Source organism: Lepus europaeus, chromosome 14 (assembly GCF_033115175.1).
Source record: "Lepus europaeus isolate LE1 chromosome 14, mLepTim1.pri, whole genome shotgun sequence".
Classification (NCBI taxonomy): Eukaryota; Metazoa; Chordata; class Mammalia; order Lagomorpha; family Leporidae; genus Lepus; species Lepus europaeus.
In genome coordinates, this window is record NC_084840.1 from 49832871 (window position 1) to 49854521 (window position 21651).

At 39.8% G+C, this 21651-nt stretch overlaps 1 protein-coding gene across 6 annotated transcripts in view; it reads right to left on the bottom strand.

Annotated features, from left to right (window-relative positions):
* The window catches only part of TTC13 (tetratricopeptide repeat domain 13), a 91165-nt gene that overhangs the window by 59488 nt on the left and 10026 nt on the right, over positions 1 to 21651 (bottom strand). For all 6 annotated transcript variants that reach the window (XR_009867929.1, XM_062210597.1, XM_062210596.1 and 3 more), the window contains exons 2-4: positions 15808 to 15902; positions 12779 to 12854; positions 10090 to 10160 (exon numbers count right to left, since the gene is read on the bottom strand). Coding sequence is in view for 5 of the 6 variants with exons in the window: in XM_062210597.1 (XP_062066581.1) it covers positions 10090 to 10160; positions 12779 to 12854; positions 15808 to 15902 (242 nt within the window). In the remaining variant the exon portion in view is untranslated. The remainder of the gene's footprint in view (positions 1 to 10089; positions 10161 to 12778; positions 12855 to 15807; positions 15903 to 21651) is intronic.

Here is a 21651-nt window from a genome sequence, read left to right on the forward strand (position 1 = left end):
TCCTGCTTGGCATCACCTCCTTCCTGTCTCCCACCCACCTCCCATACTCTAGAAATCAGAACCATTCAGTAATCTGCTACATACAACATGACCTGCAAGTTTCATGGATCTGCAAATGCTATCTCTTCTCTCTGAAACACTCACTCATTGTCTTAGTGCCCAAGAACCTCCTGTCCTTAAAGTCTCAGTTCAAACTCTACCTTTTTTCCAACTCTTTCCAGACTCCCCTGGAAAATAAATAGGCTCTTTCTCCTTTATAACTATTGTAGGTTGTATGGACGTTAGTCCTTCACTCCACAAATGTTTAATCAGGGCCTACTGTTAGCCACCTTGAGATCCACGACTACGAAGATCATGAACAGCCACATATTCCTGCCAAGTGCTAGGATTAGCAGCAAAAAACAACACAGAATGCAAGAGAGTCTTGTCTTCTTGGAGCATAAGGAATCACAAAGACAAATATAGTTATATCTTCATTAGGTGCTACAGTAGTGAATGGTGCTTTCAGAAAATACATAAAGACCGAGACAAGGTTAGGAAGAATTCCCATAAGAGATGGCTGGCCTGAGATCAATATGAAATGGAAGGAGAGAACAGGAATCCAAGTGGGGCTGGTGTAGGCAGACAAAGAGGCTGTGCAACCACCCCAAGGGAAGCAGAGAACCTGGCAACGGTTCCAAGGTGAGGGCAGAGAGACAGGGAGGAACTCAATGAAGGAGTTGCGCATTTAAAGTGCATATTGTGTGTTTAGTGTGCACGTGTGCAGGGTGTGGCAGGAATGGGCATAAGGAGATAAGCCAAGAAACAACTGCATCGGTCAACTGGCATGTGATAGTATCCTGGGTGTGGTTTAAGCAACACAGGAGAGAAGCAGATGGGCTCAGGAGATACTTAAGAGATACAGAAGACAGAGCTAGGTGATAGAGTACACAGCAAACAGATGTGTGGAGCACATGGACTCATGTTATCAAACAGAAGGGAGTGTCAGCTGTTGGACTGTACAACACTGAATATGATTCAGGTGGGGGTGTGTGGAGGGCTCAGGGGAGAGCATGAGGCTGACTTGAAATCTTCTGAGTCTAGGATACATTTCAGGCATCCAGGCGGACATAGCCCCGTTAAGGTAATTCTCTTATTACATCATTATTTCGTATGTTGAGCACATGTCTTTTCATATTTGTGTTTATGGCACCTAGCACAGGGCTTGGCAGATGTCACGTAATATTGAGCAACAAACTCTAACCACATATTAGGAAGCTAGGAAAACCTTAATCAATGTTGAAGACTGTGGATCAAAATCAGCTCTGCTGAGCCTGTTCTCTAAAGGGAAGCACGCAGGACGACACGGTCATGAGGAATGAGGTAAATCTGACTCAAACCAAAGGGTCAGATGCAGGATGACAGCAAGGCAGGGGTGTACCACAGATGTCTCATGGTGAATGGCTGTGAGCTTTCAGCCGCCACGGTTTGTAACATTTTTAAAGCAATCAAAAATATGAAACCTTGGGGTTGACGTTGTGGTACCGCAGGTTAAGCCAGTGCTTGAGACCCCACTATCCCACATCAGAGCATCAGTTCCGATCCAGTATTCCAGCTGCTATGTCTGGGAAGGCAGCAAAGATGACCCAAGTACTTGGGTCCCTGCCATCCATGTGGAAGACCTGGATGGAGTTCTAGTCTTCCTTCAGCCTAGCCCAGACCTGGATGTTGTGGAAATTTGGGGAGTGAAGCAGCAGACGGAAGCATTCTCTGTCTCACTTGCTTGCTGTGTTTGTGTGTGTGTGTGTGTGTCTGTGCGCATGTGTCTCCCTCCCTCCATGCCTTTCAAATATATAAAATAAATATTTGTAAAAAATTTAAACTTTAGCAAAAAAACAGCTATTCAAAAAAATTCTAACAGTTAAAATATCTGAACACTAACAACTTCCAAACTCAGCCATCATCACTTTGCCCCAGGATTTTACATGTGCCTGAACGAGCCCTCCCCTTGAGTCACCTCATTGTCTCATCATTACCTCAGCACTGAATTAGTGACTTAGGATTTTTTCTTTTCAACTTACTCTGCCTTTTCAGAGTTTTTTTCCCCCCTAAAGCGTAGAAGGATGTATAATTATTGTGGCTGTTATTATACTAGGAGACTTCAAAAGGTTCGTGGAAAATGGAATTAAAAGATAAGTTTATTTCCATGCAAAAAATTTTGAAGCCCATGCATATAGGAAGTATCCAAAAAGTTCATGAAAAACGAAAACTATGCATGGATCAAAATTTTTTTACACCAAAATTAACTTATCTTTTAATTTCATCTCTACAAACTTTTTGAAGCACCCTCATACTTGCAGTCTAGTAGTGTTCCTAAATTTAAATAACAGACTTGATTACTATTTAAATTGATACAACTTTATTTTACTTATCGTTAGCTTTAGATGTTAAGAAGCTCAAACTTTTCTTTATGGAATATCATAATGAATTCTGTTTATTTTTCAAATAAAAATCTCAATGTTTATTTCTAAAAAGGGGGTAGTGAAGGAAGCATTGTAGCACAGGAGGCTAAGCCACCTCTTGGGTACCCGCGACTATTTCAGTGTCTATTTCGAGTCCCTGTTTCTCCGCCCTTCTGATCTAGCATTCTGATAATGCACCTGTGAGGCAGGGGAAGATGGCCCAAGAACTTGGGTTCCTCCCACCCTCGTGGGAGACCCAGACAGAGGTTCTGGCTGCTGGCTCTGGCCTGGCCCAGTCCCAGTTATTGCAGTCATTTAGGGACTGAACCAGCAGATGGACTCTACCCCCTGCCCTTTCACTGAATAAATGAATAAAATCTTAAAAACTGAAAAGAATTTGGGCTTAGAATGTCAATGTTTCAAAGTATTTTTTATTATACAAGTCTAACAATATTTATATCTTACAAAGTTTTCAGAAGTTTAAGTGAGTTAAATGAAAAGTTTTACTCACTCTATGTACCTGCAGAATCCTGGAAGATAGTTACCTTACTGGACTTGTTGCTGCTTGAATGTCTCAATTCTCAAAAAAAGTCAACTTCACACACTATGCTTAAATTTTACAGATATTTGCATTTCTACTACCAGAACCATAAGTTCACTTATGAATTTATTTCCACTAGAATCGAAACAGAATCAGACAAGCTCGAGGTCACACAATGGCACCAGCCAAACTGCCTCATAAAACTGTACTTATGTTGGCCGGCTCTGCATGGTGACCAAAGAGGTACAGAAATCAGGAAGAGGTTCTGCGTTTCAAGAATGCACTGACGCATACGGAAGTGACTTCAGAACACTGACGCAGAGGCAACACTCACTCACAAGCTTTCAAAATCAAGAGTTTGAGTTTTCAAGGCAGACTGACGTCTATTAGACCTTGTAAATGTGCCCAGTGGGGAATCTTCAAGATGCTTCAAGAACATGTTTTTCCTGTAGAAAACTACCAAATGAAGCACTGGGAACACACACTCAAATAAACATTTTGAGATACTTCAGACTGTGGAAACATCCTGGTGGTGCAGCTAAAACAATAGGAAGGTAGAAAAGTTTGAGATCAAAAGTCACTCAGATATTTAAGGAGTCCTTATATGTAGATCTGAATTGCACATTAAATGATCTTGTCAAAATAATGACTTCTAAGAAAATCCCAAGCCCCACACTCCCATTTGTTTTCAGCTTTCTATTTATGGCACCAGACTCCAGGCTCTGCTGCTTCACGCCGGAGTTCATAGGCTGTCTGAATAAAAGTTTTGTCAAGAGTTAATGGACTCAAGACAGCCAGGAGTGTATGTGAAGAGTTATCACTTTGCAGACTTGTTAAATGACATTCACTAACTAAAAGATAGTTTTTGCACATCTGGAAGGTTCTGCAAGGATCAGCTGAAAATGCATTAGCTTGTACTTACAAAAAATGACTCTAGTGATAGTTCAGTTATAATTTGTTTTAAAGTAATAGAGTAACATCAATGTATGCTTAAAGAAAAGTTTCATCACTATTCTGAAATACCAGATAAAAAAAGTGTTGCTCAAGTAAAAGCCAATTCTACTACTGCAAGAAACTTTATTATTACATTTACCAACAAAAGGAAGAAGAACTAGATTTAAAAGAATGACCACACTGGGCCAGCACTGTGGAGCAGTGGATTAAGCTGCCGTGTGTAGTGTCGACATTCCATACGGATGCCAGCTGTTCTACTTTCATTCCAGCTCTCTGCTAATACGCCTGGGAAAGCAGTGGAGGATGGCCCAAGCCTTTGGGCCCTTGCACTCATATGGGAGACCCAGAAGAAGCTCTTGGCTCCTGGCTTTGGCCTGGCCCAACCCCAGCCATTGCAGCCATTTAGGGAGTGAACCAGCAGATGGAATCTCTCTCTCTCTCTCTCTCTCTCTCTCTCTCTCTCTCTCTGTAACTCTTTCAAATAAATAAATAAACTTAAAAAAAAAAAAGAATGAACACACTAAGGAAGTTGTCTGGTACAGCAGTCAAGGTCACCACTTGGAATGCCTGCATCCCACACTGAAATCATTGGTCTGAGTCCTGGCTCTTCCTTTTCCAATCCAGCTTCCTGCTAATGCACACCCTGGGAGGCAGCAGGTGGTGGCTCCAGTACTTGGATCCCTGCCAACCATGTAAGGAGATGCAGATGGAGTCCTGGGCTTTGGCTTTGGCCTGGCCCAGTCCTGGCTGTTGCAGGTGGAAGATCCCAGCCCCATTTCTGATTCCAGCTTCCTGTTAATATGCACCCTGGGAGGTGAGGGCCCTGCCACCCACATGGAACATCCAGATTAAGTTCCAGGCTCCTGGGGCCGGCGCTGTGGCACAGTAGGTTAATCCTCCACCTGCAGCGCCAGCAGCCCAGGTGGGCACTGCTTCTAGTCCTGGCTGCTCTTCTTTCAGCCCAGCTCTCTGCTATGGTCTGGGAAAGCGGTGGCTCCTGGCTTCGGATCGGTGCAGCTCCAGCCATTGCGGCCATCTGTGGAGTGAACCAACAGAGGGAAGACTTTTCTCTCTGTCTCTCCCTCTCACTGTCTGTAACTCTACCTCTCAAATAAATACATAAAATCTTAAAAAAAAAAAAAAAAAAAAAAAAAAAAAAGTTCCAGGCTCCTGGCTTTTGACTGACCAAGGCCTAATTGTTGCGACTGTTTGGGGAGTAAACAGTGAATGAAGAACATTCTCTATCTGTCTCTGTCTCTCTACCTTACAAATAAATAAAAATTTAAAAACATATGTCAGGGCCTCGTAGGTTAAGCTACCACCTACCAATGCCAGCATCCCATGTGAGCGGCAGTTCAAATCTTGGCTGCTCTGATTCTGATCTAGCTCCCTGCTAATGTGCCTGGAAGGGCAACAGAGGATGGATCAAGTTCTTGGGCCCCTGCCACCCATGTGGTACACCTGGATGGAATTCCAGGTTCCTGCAGCCATTTGGAAAGTGAACCAGAGGATGGAAGATAGATATCACCACCTCTCTCCATCTCTACCTCTCCCCTCCCCACCTTGTAAATCTGCCTTTCAAATAAATAAATCTTTTAAAAATTTGTCATTTACCAAATACAATTTAGGTATTGGTGTTGTGGTAGTGCCTATGATGCTAGCATCCATATCAGAGCACCAGTTCGAGTCCTGGCTGCTCTGCTTCTTATCCAGCTCCCTGCTAATGTGTTTGGTAAAGCAGCAGAACATGGCCCGAATACCTGGACCCCTGCCACCCACATGGGAGAACCAGATGTAGTTCCTGGCTCCTGGTTTCAGCCTGACCCAGCCCCAGCCATTGTAGTCATCTGGGGAGAAAACCAACAGATGGAAGATCTTCTCTGTCAATTTGCCTTTCGAATAAATCTTTTAAAAAATTATTTAAAAATATAATTTAGGGGGCCGGCGCTGTGGCGCAGCTGGTTAACACCCGGGCCTGAAGCGCCGGCATCCCATATGGGCACAGGTTCAAGTCCCGGTTGCTCTACTTCCAATCCAGCTCTCTGCTATGGCCTGGGAAAGCAGTAGAAGATGGCCCAAGTCCTCAGGCCCCTGCACCCACGTGGGAGACCCGGAAGAAGCTCCTGGCTCCTGGCATCCGATTGGCGCAGCTCCGGCTATTGCAACCAATTGGGGAGTGAACCAGCGGATGGAAGACCTCTCTTTCTCTCTCTGCCTCTCCTCTGTGTAACTCTGACTTTCAAATAAATAATAAATAAATATTTTTTAAAAAGCCCTGGCCTGAAGCGCCGGCATCCCATATGGGTGCCGGTTCTAGTCCCGGCTGCTCTTCTTCTGATCCAGCTCTCTGCTATGGCCTGGGAAAGCAGTAGAAGATGGCCCATGTCCTTGGGCCCCTGCGCCTACATGGGAGATCCAGAAGGATCTCCTGGCACCTGGCTTCCGTTGCGGCCATCTGGGGAGTGAACCAGCAGATGGAAGACCTCTCTCTCTATCTCTACCTCTCTAACTGTGTCTTTCACATAAATAAAAAAAAAAAATCTTAAAAAAAAAATACAATTTAAAGAGACTAGTATATGCCAATTATGGTTCCTAAGGTTTAGTCAATTGGAGAAACAATGATATTCTTTGGACATTTGCTACCTACCACCTACTTGTACAGTGTTTTTTTGTTTTGTTTTGTTTTGTTTTTTGACAGGCAGAGTTAGACAGTGAGAGAGAGAGAGACAGAGAGAAAGGTCTTCCTTTTCCGTTGGTTCACCCCCCAGATGGCTGCTATGGACAGCACGCTGCGCTGATCTGAAGCCAGGAGCCAGGTGCTTCCTCCTGATCTCCCATGCAGGTGCAGGACCCAAGCACTTGGGCCATCCTCCACTGCCTTCCTGGGCTACAGCAGAGAGCTGGACTGGAAGAGGAGTAACCGGGACAGAACCGGCGCCCCAACAGGGACTAGAACCCAGGGTGCTGGTACCGCAGGTGTAGGATTAGCCTAGTGAGCCGTGGCTACGGCCTTGATGGGGTCCTTTCAACTGGGAAAGTTTCCATCCGAGAATGTATGAGTTATCATCCTGTGGCTGCTCATGTGACTTAGGCTGTTGATGGGACTGGAGTTGGGGCAGCTGAATGTCCAAAGGCAGAAGAAAGAAACGGGTGGTCACTTGTATCCTACGTTGATACACAGCAAGAGTGCCATCGCCTTTCCTGCTGCTGTTTTGTGGTGACTTCTCTCTTCTTCCCCTTTACCTGGGTGCCTCTCACTTTTTTCCAGCTCCCCGACATGTGTTAAGTCTTATTTGTACGTGGAGGGTAAGCAGAATACATTTGGAAGCATCCAGATAGAGCTTGGCAAAGATTTGTCACACTGTCTTTATGTTATATGATTATGATAGGAAATAGAAAATACAGAGATTTGATATTAAATGCAAAAATTCTTTTAAAAAATTTCAGTAAAAAACGTGGTCTTGCTTTTTTGGACAAAACTCTTTGATGTTAGGTTTTATGTTAGAAATTGATACGCACAATTCCTGTCTAAAAGTTTTCTGTTGATTTCTTCACATTCTTGATAGCCAGTGTTATCAAAACACTGTACTCTGTACAGACTGTACTCTAACTCTGTCAAAAAAAAAATTAAAAAAGAAAGGACCCTATCATATATCACAGATTGATGAAAATACTGTATCAAATTTCAGTACATTATTATCTTTTCTTTGCACGAAGAAATTCTGATCTACTTTCTGAACATACATGCAAGAGAAATACATTACACAACTACAAAGGGACAACATAAAACACGTTATAAAACCATTAAAATATTTAAATTGTAGAGAAATATTTTAACATATTTATGGTATAAAATTAAGTGAAAAAGTAATGCAAAATAGTATACATATTTAGGTTATAAAATGCAAATGTATAGTTTGAAAAGTAAATAATAAAAATCAAAATTCAACAATGTTAGAGTGGTAGAATTAGGAATTACTTATTATTTAAAAGTTTCCCCTCATTATTATTATATTGTCTTCAGTCACAATGGTAGTAATATTTTCAAAAATTGAATGAAACAATAGATAATAAAGTTGAATGAATGATAATACATCTGTAAGCTCCTACTGGTGTTGTTGTTGTTGTTGTTTTTTGACAGGCAGAGTTAGACAGTGAGAGAGAGAGACAGAGAGAAAGGTCTTCCTTCAGTTGGTTCACCCCCCAAATGGCCGCTACTGCCGGCCCGCTGTGCCGATCCGAAGCCAGGAGCCAGGTGCTTCCTCCTGGTCTCCCATGTGGGTGAGGGGCCCAAGCACTTGAGCCATCCTCCACTGCCTTCCCGGGCCACAGTAGAGAGCTGGCCTGGAAGAGGAGCAACTGGGACAGAATCTGGTGCCCCAACCGGGACTAGAACCCTGGGGTACCAGCGCCGCAGGTGGAGGATTAGCCTAGTGAGCCGCACCACCGGCACTCCTATTGTTTTTTGCTTATTGGTTACCACAAATTAACTTTTGCTTCTATTATTATTTGTTTCTATAAATATACCCAAACCTTCATTTCAAATCTAGGTCAAATGTTAATGGTATAAAAGTGCTTGCTTACTGTTAATACTGTGATATTACAAATAAAGATGATTTTAAAAACTACATGTAATTCACCCTTTGTACTTTAAATTCCACTGAAGAACAGTATTGCTTATAACCACCCAAAACATTATTCCTCAGATCTCGTGACCTCATAATAACTAAAAATATCTCATCAATTTCAGAGAACACAGAATTATCAACATAATTAATCCTAATTTTTAAATGGAAAACAAAAGCAGACAAAAAATTTTAAAACCAATATTTTAAAATTTAGTCTACATGTTGGACTGTAAGATACCTGTGGGTTCTATGAGTAATATAGATGAATATATCAGAACGACACCTTGAGTAGCTAAAATTTATGGACCACTTATTATGTGCCAGGCACTGCATACTAAGTACTTTACAGGAAATTTCATTTAAACAGAATAATAATTTTGAGGGATGTAGTTATTATCATCCCCATAACCCAGAAGGCTAAATCATTTAGTAGGAAGCAGCAGAGCAGATTCAAACTTGCTATCTCTAACTCTAAAATCGGCATCTTTGGGGCTGGTACTGTGGCATAGTGAGTAAAGCTACCACCTGCAGTGCTGGCATCCCATATGGACGCCAGTTGGAGTCCTGGATGCTTCACTAATGATCCAGCTCTCTGTTATGGCCTGGGAAAGCAGAAGATGGCCCAAGTCCTTAGGCCCCTGCATCCACCTTGGGGACTTGGAGGAAGCTCCTGGATCCTGGCTTCAGATCAGCTCAGCTCCGGCTGTTGCAGCCATTTGGGGAGTGAACCAATGGATGGAAGACACCTCTCTCTCTCTCTCTCTCTCTGTCCCTCTCTCTCTCTCTCTCTCTCTCTCTTTGCTTCTGCCTCTCTGTAACTCTGCCTTTCAAATAAATAAAAAATAAATATTTTTTAAAAATTGGCATCTTCTTTACTGTACTTTACTGGACAGACACACTAACAATCAATACATAGTTTAGCACCTACAGTGAATACACTTAAATATAATAACAAGATATAAGCCCAACAACAATGGGTTGCCACAAGTCTCCTTTGCAGTTCTCAAACATATTCACATGCTTCATCTCAAGCAGACTAATGCAGTTCCCAATCCATACAGACCCAACACTTCCATTGAAAAATCTCCTGATTTTACTTTAGGAGGAGAAACAATCCATGAGTGAAAATCAAGTTAATCACATCAATCAGTGTCTGTGTAGAAAAGAGCTGGAATTTCAAGATAATACTGGGGCTACATCTTATGGTTTCTTGGTAGAGACTTTTGTGAACCAAAGCTAAGTTCTTTTTTAAACTTGTATTTGCATACAATTTCTGCTACTTGATGGTTGGGAAACTATGAGCAAACTGCTTGACCTCGTTAAGATTTCCTTTTTTGCTCATTTGAAATAAAGTGATACTGCAAATATTGAATGAAAGTATGTCACAAGATCTGGCACCAAGGAAGTGCTCAGTCAACATGGGTTTCCTTTGTTTTCTTGTAAAATCTTAAAATAGATGTTTCATTACAGCATATTTTTATCATGACTATGAACATGAAATTATACAATTAGGAAGAAAAATTACCTGAAGCATTGTTGAAAAATGCCTTATTGCTTCATCATAGAGGCCACTGCCAATCAACACATAAGCAATAGCTATGAAACAAATACAAAAATGTTAAAGGTGAGAATAAAGGAGCTCAGGCTAGAATCAGAAGCTAAATTCTTCACTAAAACTCGAAAGGCAGCTCCAAGGAGTGGAAACGGTTAAAGCGAATCTAGAAGTTAATAAGATGTCACTGAATTCTACTTTCCCTATTCAGCACTTGCTAATCAGTTTCCCGGTTCTATCGAGATTTAAATTATTAAAGTCATCTAAAAATAATCTGCCTACAAGAAGCACTTATCCTTTTCTGAGCCTATCATTCACTTTCAAATCTCAAATAACCTTTGTGAGATTTCCTATCTATATAAGAACTAGTAATAAGTCCGAAGAACGTCCACATGAACAAGGTATTGTGATGTGATTTTACTGTGAATGTTATGAAAAATACTCCAGTAGCATCACAAGTCTCAGTTCCTGAGAGTGCTGAATTTGTTGCCAATTACCTAGTGAGAATAAAAACAGGGGCTCAGATTAATACATATTAATAAAATGCTTAACTATGCCCTAGTTTCCTTGAAAAGTAAGTTAAGGTCAAACTCATGTTCACAATGATAAGAACGGATACCATACAGGTAACTAACCTCACAGGAACCTGAGATATCTTTAGGGTGGGGAGTAGGGAGGCGAATAGTATTAACAAAAACAACAACAGTAGTTACCTGTATTGCACTTTTAATATATGTATGCAGCAGGCACAGCCCTAAGCCTTTACTGTGTGAACTCGTTTCCTCCTTAACTGCAATGAGGTGGATATAATTATTACCCCCGTTTTGTAGATAAGGAAATGAAACATCAAGCCGTTCAACAAGTTGTGTGAGCGAGTGAGCAGTGAGTGAGCCAAAGGGACCAAGCTGTCTGGCTCTGGAACCCACCCTCCCAACCCACTCGCTACACTGAAACAGATCAAGGCTGTGTCCCAAGCACTGTGAACCACTAGACTGCAAAATGGTCTGAAATTCTTGAAGGTCAGGTGAACGGGGCCTAAAACACAAACTTGGTTTTTTTTTTTTTTTTTGAATGCAGGAACATGATAACATATTGGAAAGCCAAGACTTGGGTTTGGATTCTGGTTCTGTCACTCACCAACCATGTGATCATGGGGACCTGGGTTATTTTCTTATAACTACAGGTCTTGCTTAATAAGCTTTTAAAACATTTTCTTAAATATTCCTTTCAGATCTAAATGTTCAGAATTTCCTACCTATCCTTCCATTATCAATAAGTATCTTTTGAATGAATAAGTAAATAATGAGCCATAAAAATAAATATAATTTTATGGGATACATTGGTACTTTAGGGACATATTTAAATTGTGGTCCATAGCTAGTTTATTGACCTGCATTCAGATAAAATCAAAGGCAGTTCCCAAATCTTTCCACCTAAATGTAGATACTTCAAGGAAAAAGCAAATGTGTGCAGTTTTAAAAGTCCTAATCCAAATCTTGCACAAATATAAATAACTACTTGGATGTAAAGTTTGTTGTGGCAGCCCAAAAACACAAAGGAAAACTGGTATAGCTGGGACTCTCACAGAAATCTCTTCTAACAAGCAACTCCACATCTCTTAGCAATGGGTTGACTGATAGAAGTTGATTTTCCAAGAAAAAGTACTGTGGTACATTTATTACCCCCTGGCTCTACCAGGATGACTGCTAGAGAACGGAACAGGCCAGGCACATATCAAGCCCTGGATTCATTATTTAATAAAGAATACTAGGCTGAACAGAATCCAAGGACTGCAGAAAAGACCAAAGCCGATGCCTTCAAGGGTTATGAATTCTCACCGCCTCCTTAAAAAGTATCAGGAACAAGTGGTGAGCACTCTCACAAGTGTCAACTCTCAATTAGCTGCCATAACAGAGGAAAGGGGCCCAGAGAAGATGTGCTTAGTCTGAATATAAATCCTGCAGGGCCACAACAAGAGGAAAAGATTATGTATAAATGAGGTAGGAAAAACCCCCACAGCGCTCTGCACAGCTGGGCCCCATGCAGGGAGGCACGCTTCACTGCAGCCCGCCCAGCTGCACTGCTCACCCTGCATCCTGCTTCCACTCCTTCAACACCAGGCTCCCCAGCCAGGCACTGAGGGAGGCACCCCCAACACACAGCTGATGCCGGGGACATCAGCCTGCTTTAAAACGTGCCACAAACAAAGTCAACTACACGACTCGCTGGCAGATTTGAATGAATTCTATTTTTGGATGTCCTCATTCTCAGACCCAGTAACAACAGACTGGCTTCATGCGTAAAATAATGTTAAACCTAGCTATTTCTTTACATAGACGATTGAAATAGGTGCTCTGAGATTCTAGTCTGCTTTCACTTCTTTATTATTCACGTTTGGTGACTGCACACAAATAATATTTAAAAAAATAGTAATAATTCATCATTCATTTACCGTAATTATCAGTTTCCATAGAAACACAGTCCAAGCTGCTTTTCTGTAGAATAAGATATATGGAACCTCAGAAGGGCTAGATGCCCTGCGTAAGATCAAACAGCTCAAACTGGCAGAGCTGGTCCCTGTGTTCTTTCTACCTCACCATCCTGCCCTCCCGTTCAGCATCTCAACATAAATTCTGGGCAAATCCCCAGATTCAAGTCTTACCTAACTCTTCATTTGTGCTGTCGTTATCAGTAGCAAATGGAAATCTCTTTTGTTCTGCAATTGACTTGGCTTGGCTCTGAAAGAAAGGAGAATGAAACATACATCTTAGCTTATCACGAATGAAGGGAAATATATTTTAAAACAAATGGATATTAAAAATTAAAGCTAGATATGATTTAAATGGAAACAAAAAAATACTCAGGTTTAAATCATATCAATTGAGTATTTCAAGAGCATAGTCTGTGGCATAACTGGTTTGCTTGCTCCTCTTACCATCAGTGCTTCAATTCCCAAGAAAATCTATCCCCACTTCCATAGAGACTTATCTTGCTAGCTGCTTTAAAGCTCCTTCTCCCCATTTTCACAGACTCTTTAATGAACTCAATTATACTGCAAATTCTAGCAGTGGGTCCTCTAATGTGTATTGATAAGCGAATATTGCTTTTTAAATTCTAAGAATATTTTTGAAATAACAGCTACAGGTTGTACAGAGGGGTTGACAAAAAAGGACCAGCAAAATGGGACTAAGAAACAAAACTCAGCAAGTAATGCACAGCAAGTAATGAGTGTAAACATCCTACAAAACCAACAGACATGAGGAAACCACTGACATACCTATGAATATTTGGCAGGAGAACCAGAACAAACGCAGAAACTAGGGGGAAACAAAGTAACTGAGATAGCTTGTAAGTGGAATGGTTTTACACGCAGTCCTTGTCTTCTATACAAAACTAGGGGAGAGAAATCAGGTCTGATAATACTCATTCAAACACCTGCCATTTCCCCAGAGCAATTCTGACTGTTGACAATCAGTTGTGATGTAAGCAGCCTAGAGGACACACATAAAAGTTACAACTTCATACCAGATTCATCTAAGATATTCTTACAACTTGTATACATATATAAACGGAAACAGCTAAGAAATGAGAGATTAAAGATCTGTTCACTTTGGGCAAATCTATAGGATTAAAATCCAGCGACAGCTCAAGTATTTATATTCCTTTTCTGAAATTCATAATACAGAGGCCTACAGGCATATATAAGTAAATAATTATATGTTGGATAGTTTTCTAAGACATAAACTACTTCTAACTACTGTTATTCATTAGCCATGATGAGCTATAACATGTTGGACTTTACTAATTCAAATAATAGGGTTATAAGGCATTCCCACTGCACTCAAAAGCCAGATTAATGTTTAAACACATAGTAGTATTTTCTTAGCTTACCAAATAGGTAAAGAATAAAGTAGGTCAGAATAAAACACAAGTTGCTACTTAAAATCACAAGTTAAAAGATGCAGGTCAAAAGGGTATGCTATCTCAAGCAATTCCCAGTTCTCACTTGAGTTCATTCAAGAGTGTGGACAAAATGAAACATCCAGAAACGCTACTATCATGATAATGTATTATATATTTTGTCTTTCAGTAAAACTTGGATGAGTAGTTTCTTCTTATTTTGCTATGTAGTTGGTAGCTTCCACAAGTGAGAACCTCATAAGGCATCATCAAGATACGGCAGCTTTAACAAAACATGAAGGTGTAATTGCTGGTATACATCTGGGGGTGACCAGAACACTAATCCTTCCTCTTTGTCCAATGGCTACAGACAAGCACACTGATGGAACAGATCTTTCCTTAATAAGTTGCTTAGATAGCTTGATTATGGTAATAATTTCACAATGTATACCTATACCATAAATATATGTGAGTTTTATTTGTCAATTATAATTCAATAAAGCTGGAAAAATAATAAACTGTTTAAAGCCAAGAAAGAGAGTCTAGGAGCTGATGTGGCACAGTGGGTTAAGCCACTGCCTGTGTTGCTGGCATCCCATTTGGGCTCTGGTTTCCAGCTGTTCCACTTTCAATCCAGCTCCCTGCTAATGTGCCTGGGAAGGCAGTAGAAGACAGCCCAAGTGCTTGGGCCACTGCCTTCCACATGGGAAGAAGAAGCTCCTTGCTCCTTGCTCCTGGCTTCAGCTTGGTCTAGTCTTGGTTATTGTAGCCATCTGGGGTATGGACCAGCAGATGGAAGATCTTTCTCTCCCTCACTCTGCAACTCTGCCTTTCAAATAACTAAATAAATCCTTTTTTAAAAAGTCTATAAATATTGCTTTTATTACTTACAAAGTCCTATTATTTCACCCAGTATATGATGAATTCACCATTTGATTTGCCAAGCCTTTGTGCAAAAATACATGGGGAATAGAACAGAAACTGGTAGTAAATATTTTAATTACTCTCAGTAATAAGGACCCTTATAACTAAGAATCTAACTGCTTATCCAATTTCTACTTAAACACTTTCGGTGATACCCAACCTACTACTTCACAAGAAAGAACACTCTGATTTTAAACGAGTCTAATTTGAAGTTTTCCCACACATCCAGTTGACTTCTGCTCAGTGAGTTAGGTAAAAGCAGCAGATCATTCTTGAGTCTGCAATTTCTATCTCCTTTCAATAGTTCTGACATGACAAGGCAAAGTTTTGTTTCGAAAAGAAAGAGCATCCCTAAAGAGGAAATTTTAAATAGAAGAAGCTAACAGTATTTCTGTGAACATCAAAAGAAAAGGCCTGGGGAAAAAATATATTAACTGGGCCATGTTGAGTGGGCAGGAAGATCCTTTCACCTTGAGGGAGCCGGGCTGGAGGAGGACACACGCTAACGTAGATGGGGAGACGCCAGGTACTTATTCCTGAAATGCAGTCCCCTGTATGGTATAGCTGATGCTGTTAAAGACTATAGATATAAAAGATACTCCCACACAGGCAAAAGCTGGAAAAATAAGATTAGACTGTTCCTCCAAATACATAAGCCTCCTAGAAATAAATCCAGCCATGATCTCCCCTTTATTCTTTGCAAACCCAACTCATAATACTACACTGTGACCAAACACCAGATGATTGATCTGCATCATCATATATACATAGGACCAATAGCATTTGACTGCTAGATGATAAGGGGGCAAATTAGTATCTGTCTGCTTCAGGTCCCCCAAACAGAAAACATGGGGAGAAGACGCATACCAGAATCTTTTCAGTGTTGAGGGAAAGCAAGGAGTCACAGGGTGGCGATCCTTTGGGTTCGCAGTCTGAATCATGGAAGTTCAAAAATGATGACTCTGAAACGCAAACATTCTTTGTTATTCTCCTCATCTTAAATTTATGTCCTGAGTCTTAATTACAAACTGGAATTTAAAGAATCCACAAAACCAAAATAAGCATAAGCATAAAAAACAATGAAAATGACATCGTATCTTCTACCTTTATAAATGTGTCATGTTTGATAGCTTGCAAGTATCTTGCACAACTATTAACAACTGTTCTCACCACATCTGATAATGAGCAAATCTAGTTAGCTCCTCAGATGGCGAAATGAGGTTTAGATAGTTTGTATCTTTATATTTTAAAGGCAAAGGGCAGAAATAGCAGTAATTCAATGCTTGCCTCATTCCACATTGAAATTAATATAGTTGTTGACATTCTTCAGTTAAGACTTTGCCTGTTAGCATTTACCATGGGTTTAAAACAAAATCTCAGAAAGGAGAACAAAGCTAAGTTGGAGAGACTTACCATATTATAGATGTATGTGTGTGTGTGTGTATATATATATATATATATATATATATATATGATAAATACAGCCTACAACTCAACAAGAAAAAAATAGCCCAATTTAAAAAAGGGCAAAGAACTTGAATGGACAATTCTCCAGACATTACTCCATTACTAATCAGAGAAGCACAATTCAAATAATAATAAGATGCCCATTTACATTCACAAGGATGATTTAATAAAAAGAGCCACAAAGCTGTCATTGTGGTACAATGAGTTAAGTTTCTGTTGGCATCCCATATGAGCGTTGGTTTGAATCCCAGGTGCTCCACTTCCAGTTCAGCTCCCTGCTAATATTCCTGGTAAAGCAGCATAAGGTGGCTGAAATGCTTGGGCCTCTGCCATCCACATGGGAGACCTGGGTGGAGTTCCATGCCCCAGGCTTTGGACTGGCCTTGCTCCAGTTGTTGCAGCCATTTGGAGAGTGAAAAGCAGATGAAAATTCTCTCTCTGATTCTGATTTTCAAAAAAATAAATAAATCTTTATTTAAAAAAAAAAGCCACAAATGCAAACTCAGAAAATAACAAGTATTGACATGGACCTAGAGAAATTGGAACCCTTGCATATTGCTGGTTGGAATGTAAATGGTGCAGCAGCTGTGAAAACAGACTGGCAGTTCCTCCAAAAATTACGCATAGAATCACCATATGACCCAGCAGAACTCAAACTAGTACTATGTATACATGTTCACAGCAGCATTATTCACAGTGGCCAAAAGATGGAAACAGTTCAAATGTCCATTGACAGATGAATGGAAAAACTGTGGTATAAAGACTGTATGTATATATCTTGCTCATTTTTAAGTCACCTGAATCTATTCTGGTATGAGATATTGAGAAGACCTCCTAATTATCTATTTTCTTTCTTTTTTTTTTTTTTTTTTTTTTAGATTTATGTATTTATTTGACAGGTAGAGTTACAGACAGTGAGAGGGAGAGACAGTGAGAAAGGTCTTTCTTCCGTTGGTTCACCCCCCAAATGGCCGCTATGGCCGGAGCTACACCGATCCGAAGCCAGGAGCCACGTGCTTCTTCCCAGTCTCCCACGTGGGTGCAGGTGCCCAAGCACTTGGGCCGACTGGAAGAGGAGCAACCGGGACTAGAACCTGGCACCCATATGGGATTCCAGCAGCGCAGGCAGAGGATTAGCCAAGTGAGCCATGGCACCGGCCCCCTAATCATCTGTTTTTAAAATGGTTAGCCTTCTCGTTGTCCCAGCACCACTTGTTAAATTGTCACTTTGAATGCCTTCTCTATAATACATTAGAGTGACTGGGTTCTGTTTCTAGACTTTTTTTAAAAGAGAATCTATGATTATTCAACCCAACTTCTATAATATCTTTGACAGATAATTGTCCAATTTCTACCTGGACATTTCTTTTTTTTTTTTTTTAACTTTTATTTAGTAAATATAAATTCCAAAAGTATAGTTTATGGATTACAATGGCTTTTCCCCCCCATAACTTCCCTCCCACCCACAACCCTCCTATCTCCCACTCCCTCTCCCATTCCATTCATATCAAGATTCAAATTCAATTATCTTTATATACAGAAGATCAATTTAGTATATATTAAGTAAATATTTTATCAGTTTGCACCCACACAGAACATAAAGTGTAAAATACTGTTTCAGTACTAGCTATAGCATTAATTCACATTGAACAACACATTAAGGACAGAGATCCTACATGAGGAGTAAGTACACAGTGACTCCTGTTGTTGACTTAACAATTTGACACTCTTAGTTATGGCGTCAGTAATCTCCCTAGGCTTTAGTCATGAGTTGCCAAGGCTATGGAAGCCTTTTGAGTTCGCTGACTTTGATCTTATTCAGACAAGGTCATAGTTAAAGTGGAAGTTCTCTCCTCCCTTCAGAGAAAGGTACCTCCTTCTCTGATGGCCCGTTCTTTCTACTGGGATCTCACTTGCAGAGACCTTTCATTTAGTTTTTTTTTTTTTTTTTTTACCAGAGTGTCTTGGCTTTCCATGCCTACAATACTCTCATGGGCTCGTCAGCCAGATCTGAATGCCTTAAGGGCTGATTCTGAGGCCAGAGTGCTGTTTAGGACATCTGCCATTCTATGAGTCTGCTGTGTATCCCACTTCCCATGTTGGATCATTCTCTCCCTTTTTTATTCTACCTGGACATTTCTAAAAGTTACAGTAGTAATTCATGTTCGTTATAGGAAATATAGAAAAATCATAAAACATAAGTAAGAGCCATTTAGAACACAAATAAGAGTGATTCACCAAGAACCACTGTGAAGATTTTGGTATATGTACTTTTTCTGAAACAAAATGACTTGGGTTCAAATTCCTAATCTCTGCCACTATTTACTAGCTTCTGGGCACTGAAATCTTCAGTTTCATTTGTAAAATAAGGTCAATAATAGTGTCTACTTACCAGGGATTGCTGTGAGATTTAAATAAAGAAACAGATATAAAGCATGTGATACAATTTCTGGCACATTGAAAGGGGCTCACAAAATGTCAGCAACTCTAGTATCACAGTCCCTGTGTTCTAAGAACTGAATGAGATACGTTGTTTTGTAATCTGCCCTTTTAAAAATATAACTTAGGGGCCAGTGCTGTAGCACAGTAGGCTAAGCCTCCACCTGCGGTGTGCCAATATCCCTATAGGTGTCCCTTCTTGCCCCGGCTGCTCCTCTTCTGATCCAGCTCTCTACTTATGGCCTAGGAAAGCAGTAGAAGATGGCCCAAGTGGTTGGGCCCCTGCACTCGCCTGAGAGACCTGGAAGAAGCTTCTGTCTCCTGGCTTCAGATCAGCTCAGCTCCAGCTGTTGTAGACATCTGGGGATAGAAGACCTTTCTCTCTGCCTTTCAAATAAGTAAATCTTTAAAACATATATTTTTTCATATATATGTTATATAAATAACATAAGCAGTTTACCATATAATTAAAATTTGTTCTATAGTATTTACACTTGGTAGTATTGTACGTTTAAAAAATTTTTTAATTAAATTTAAATTTTTCTCCAATGAATATGCATGTTGTTCTTTCTATATTTTCTAATCTCTGAAAATGATCTGTTTATTTTGAATTCAGTATCATATCATTTTAATTTTTATAACATCATGATAAATGCATACACTTTAATGTAAAGCAAAAGTTTCATCAATTTTTTCCAAAAATGTATTAACTGTATAAACATTCTTCCTTCAAACTTGTTAATTTGTTAACAAAAAACTCTCTGATTTTTATTAGAATTGCATTAATTTATAGATTAATAAGGACAAAAATATTTCACTTCTTTCCAATATTTAACCTATTTATTCAAGTTTTGTATTAACCTATATGAAATTTTATATATATAATTTTTTTTGAAAGGCAGAGAGATAGAAAAAGTTGCCATCTACTGGTTCACTCCCCCAAAACCTGCAAAACTCAGAGCTGAGCCAAGACCAAAGTTGGAAACTAGGAACTCAGCTCAGGTTACCCACGTGGGTGGCAAGAATCCAATGACTTGAGCCATCACTGTTGTCTCCCAGGGTCTGCATTGGCAGGAAGCTGGAGTCAGGGGCCAGAGGTTGGTCTCCAACCCAGGCTTCCCAATATGAAACATGGGCATCTTAACCACTAGGTAAAATGCATGCCCCAAATTTTATAATTTTTACATAGGATATACACATTTGTCATGATTTTTAAAGAACTGGCTGATAATCATTGATTCAAAACATCTTTTTTTTAGCATCCACTATATTCTATTCTAGTCACTGTGTTAGCCTCAATGGTCAGCAAAACCAGAAATGCTCCAACTTGTGCATTTAAAAAATTTGTATATAGAGATCCAACTTGTATATAGAGACTACAGTTCATGGCAGTGATACTGACAGCAATCAGAGCCCCCACAACAAGTGTAAACAATACAGTGTAAGAGCTATAAACAAGAGTGTAACGGAAGTGGCCTGCATAGGGACAGTTTCCTGAGGACATGAATCACAACATGAGCTAATGCTCTACAGTTACCACATACGGCATTCTAATCCTCATTTTAAAGACTAGAAAGGTGAGGCAGAGGGACTTCCAGTAATCTGCCTGAGGTCATACTCTAGCTAAGCAGTGGAGAAGGGACTTGAATCCAATCAGGTTGTGCTCCTTACCAGGAATGAGTGAGAAAACTGGAAGACGCTAAAGATTTAATGGACAAAGGTCCCAGAAGACGGTAGCACCGGGAGAGGTACATTATAATCTCTTGTCAGCTGGTGAGAGCTGAATAGTTCATCTGCCCACATTACTGAACTCCTCATAGCTCTATTAATGTCTCCATCAATTCAGTGGATAGCTGTATCATCTGCATGTAATTTTATCAAGGTCTTTTTAATATTTATACTCATTAAGCATCTTATGCATTGAATGAAATCTCCAAAAAAGTGCTAAATTAATGCCAGTGATAACTGGAACCTTGCCTATCCCTGACATTGACACTTCATTTAATGACCCAGAGATTTCTCAGCTTTTCATGATGAAACGTCTTCATTTAATATTTATTAACATCTGGTCAAAAGCTGCTCTGTGTTGGCTATGGGTTCAGAACAGTGTATTTTACCATGTAAATGAATTATTTTCCTATTGTTTTATCAAAAATTTTAAATCAGGAAAGCTGGCTGAACTTTATGAAATGCCTGTCAAGATTTCTTTAAGATGATGCGATTCTTTTCTCCTTTGACCCTTTAAGTAACTCTTATTTTTTCTACAGTTGAACCAGCTTGCATTTGTAGAATAAACTCTAATCGGTTGAAGCAGATTACTCCTTTACTTACTTTATGGCCTCAGCTTAACAATATTTTACCTAAGATCTTTGTGTCTAAGTAAATAGCTTCCTTTTTTGTCCCAATTGTGTCGGGTTTTGACATTGTTGTTTCTCAATGGCTTGGTAATGTCTGTGATGGATAAATTGTTAGAATTGTAACTATAATTGTATGGAACAGGAAATTCAAATTTGTTCTTCAGTCTTAAAATAATTAAACTCACTATGGTTGCAATTATTTTACTTCCATTTTAAATAACTATTATGTAAGATAATAAATTAAAGCCCAATCAGCTATAGTTAAGTATTATAGATTTCCTTGAATCATCCATTTTCCTTTTTCTTGGTGTACAAGTACAGTTAATAGTGACTACTGCAGAACTGTCTCAAAACACATCACAAAACTTCATCTTCTATTTCACCTTTCAGAACTTTTCTTTATTGTTTCATATCCTAGCTGTAACAGCAGGGGTTTCCACAATACTAA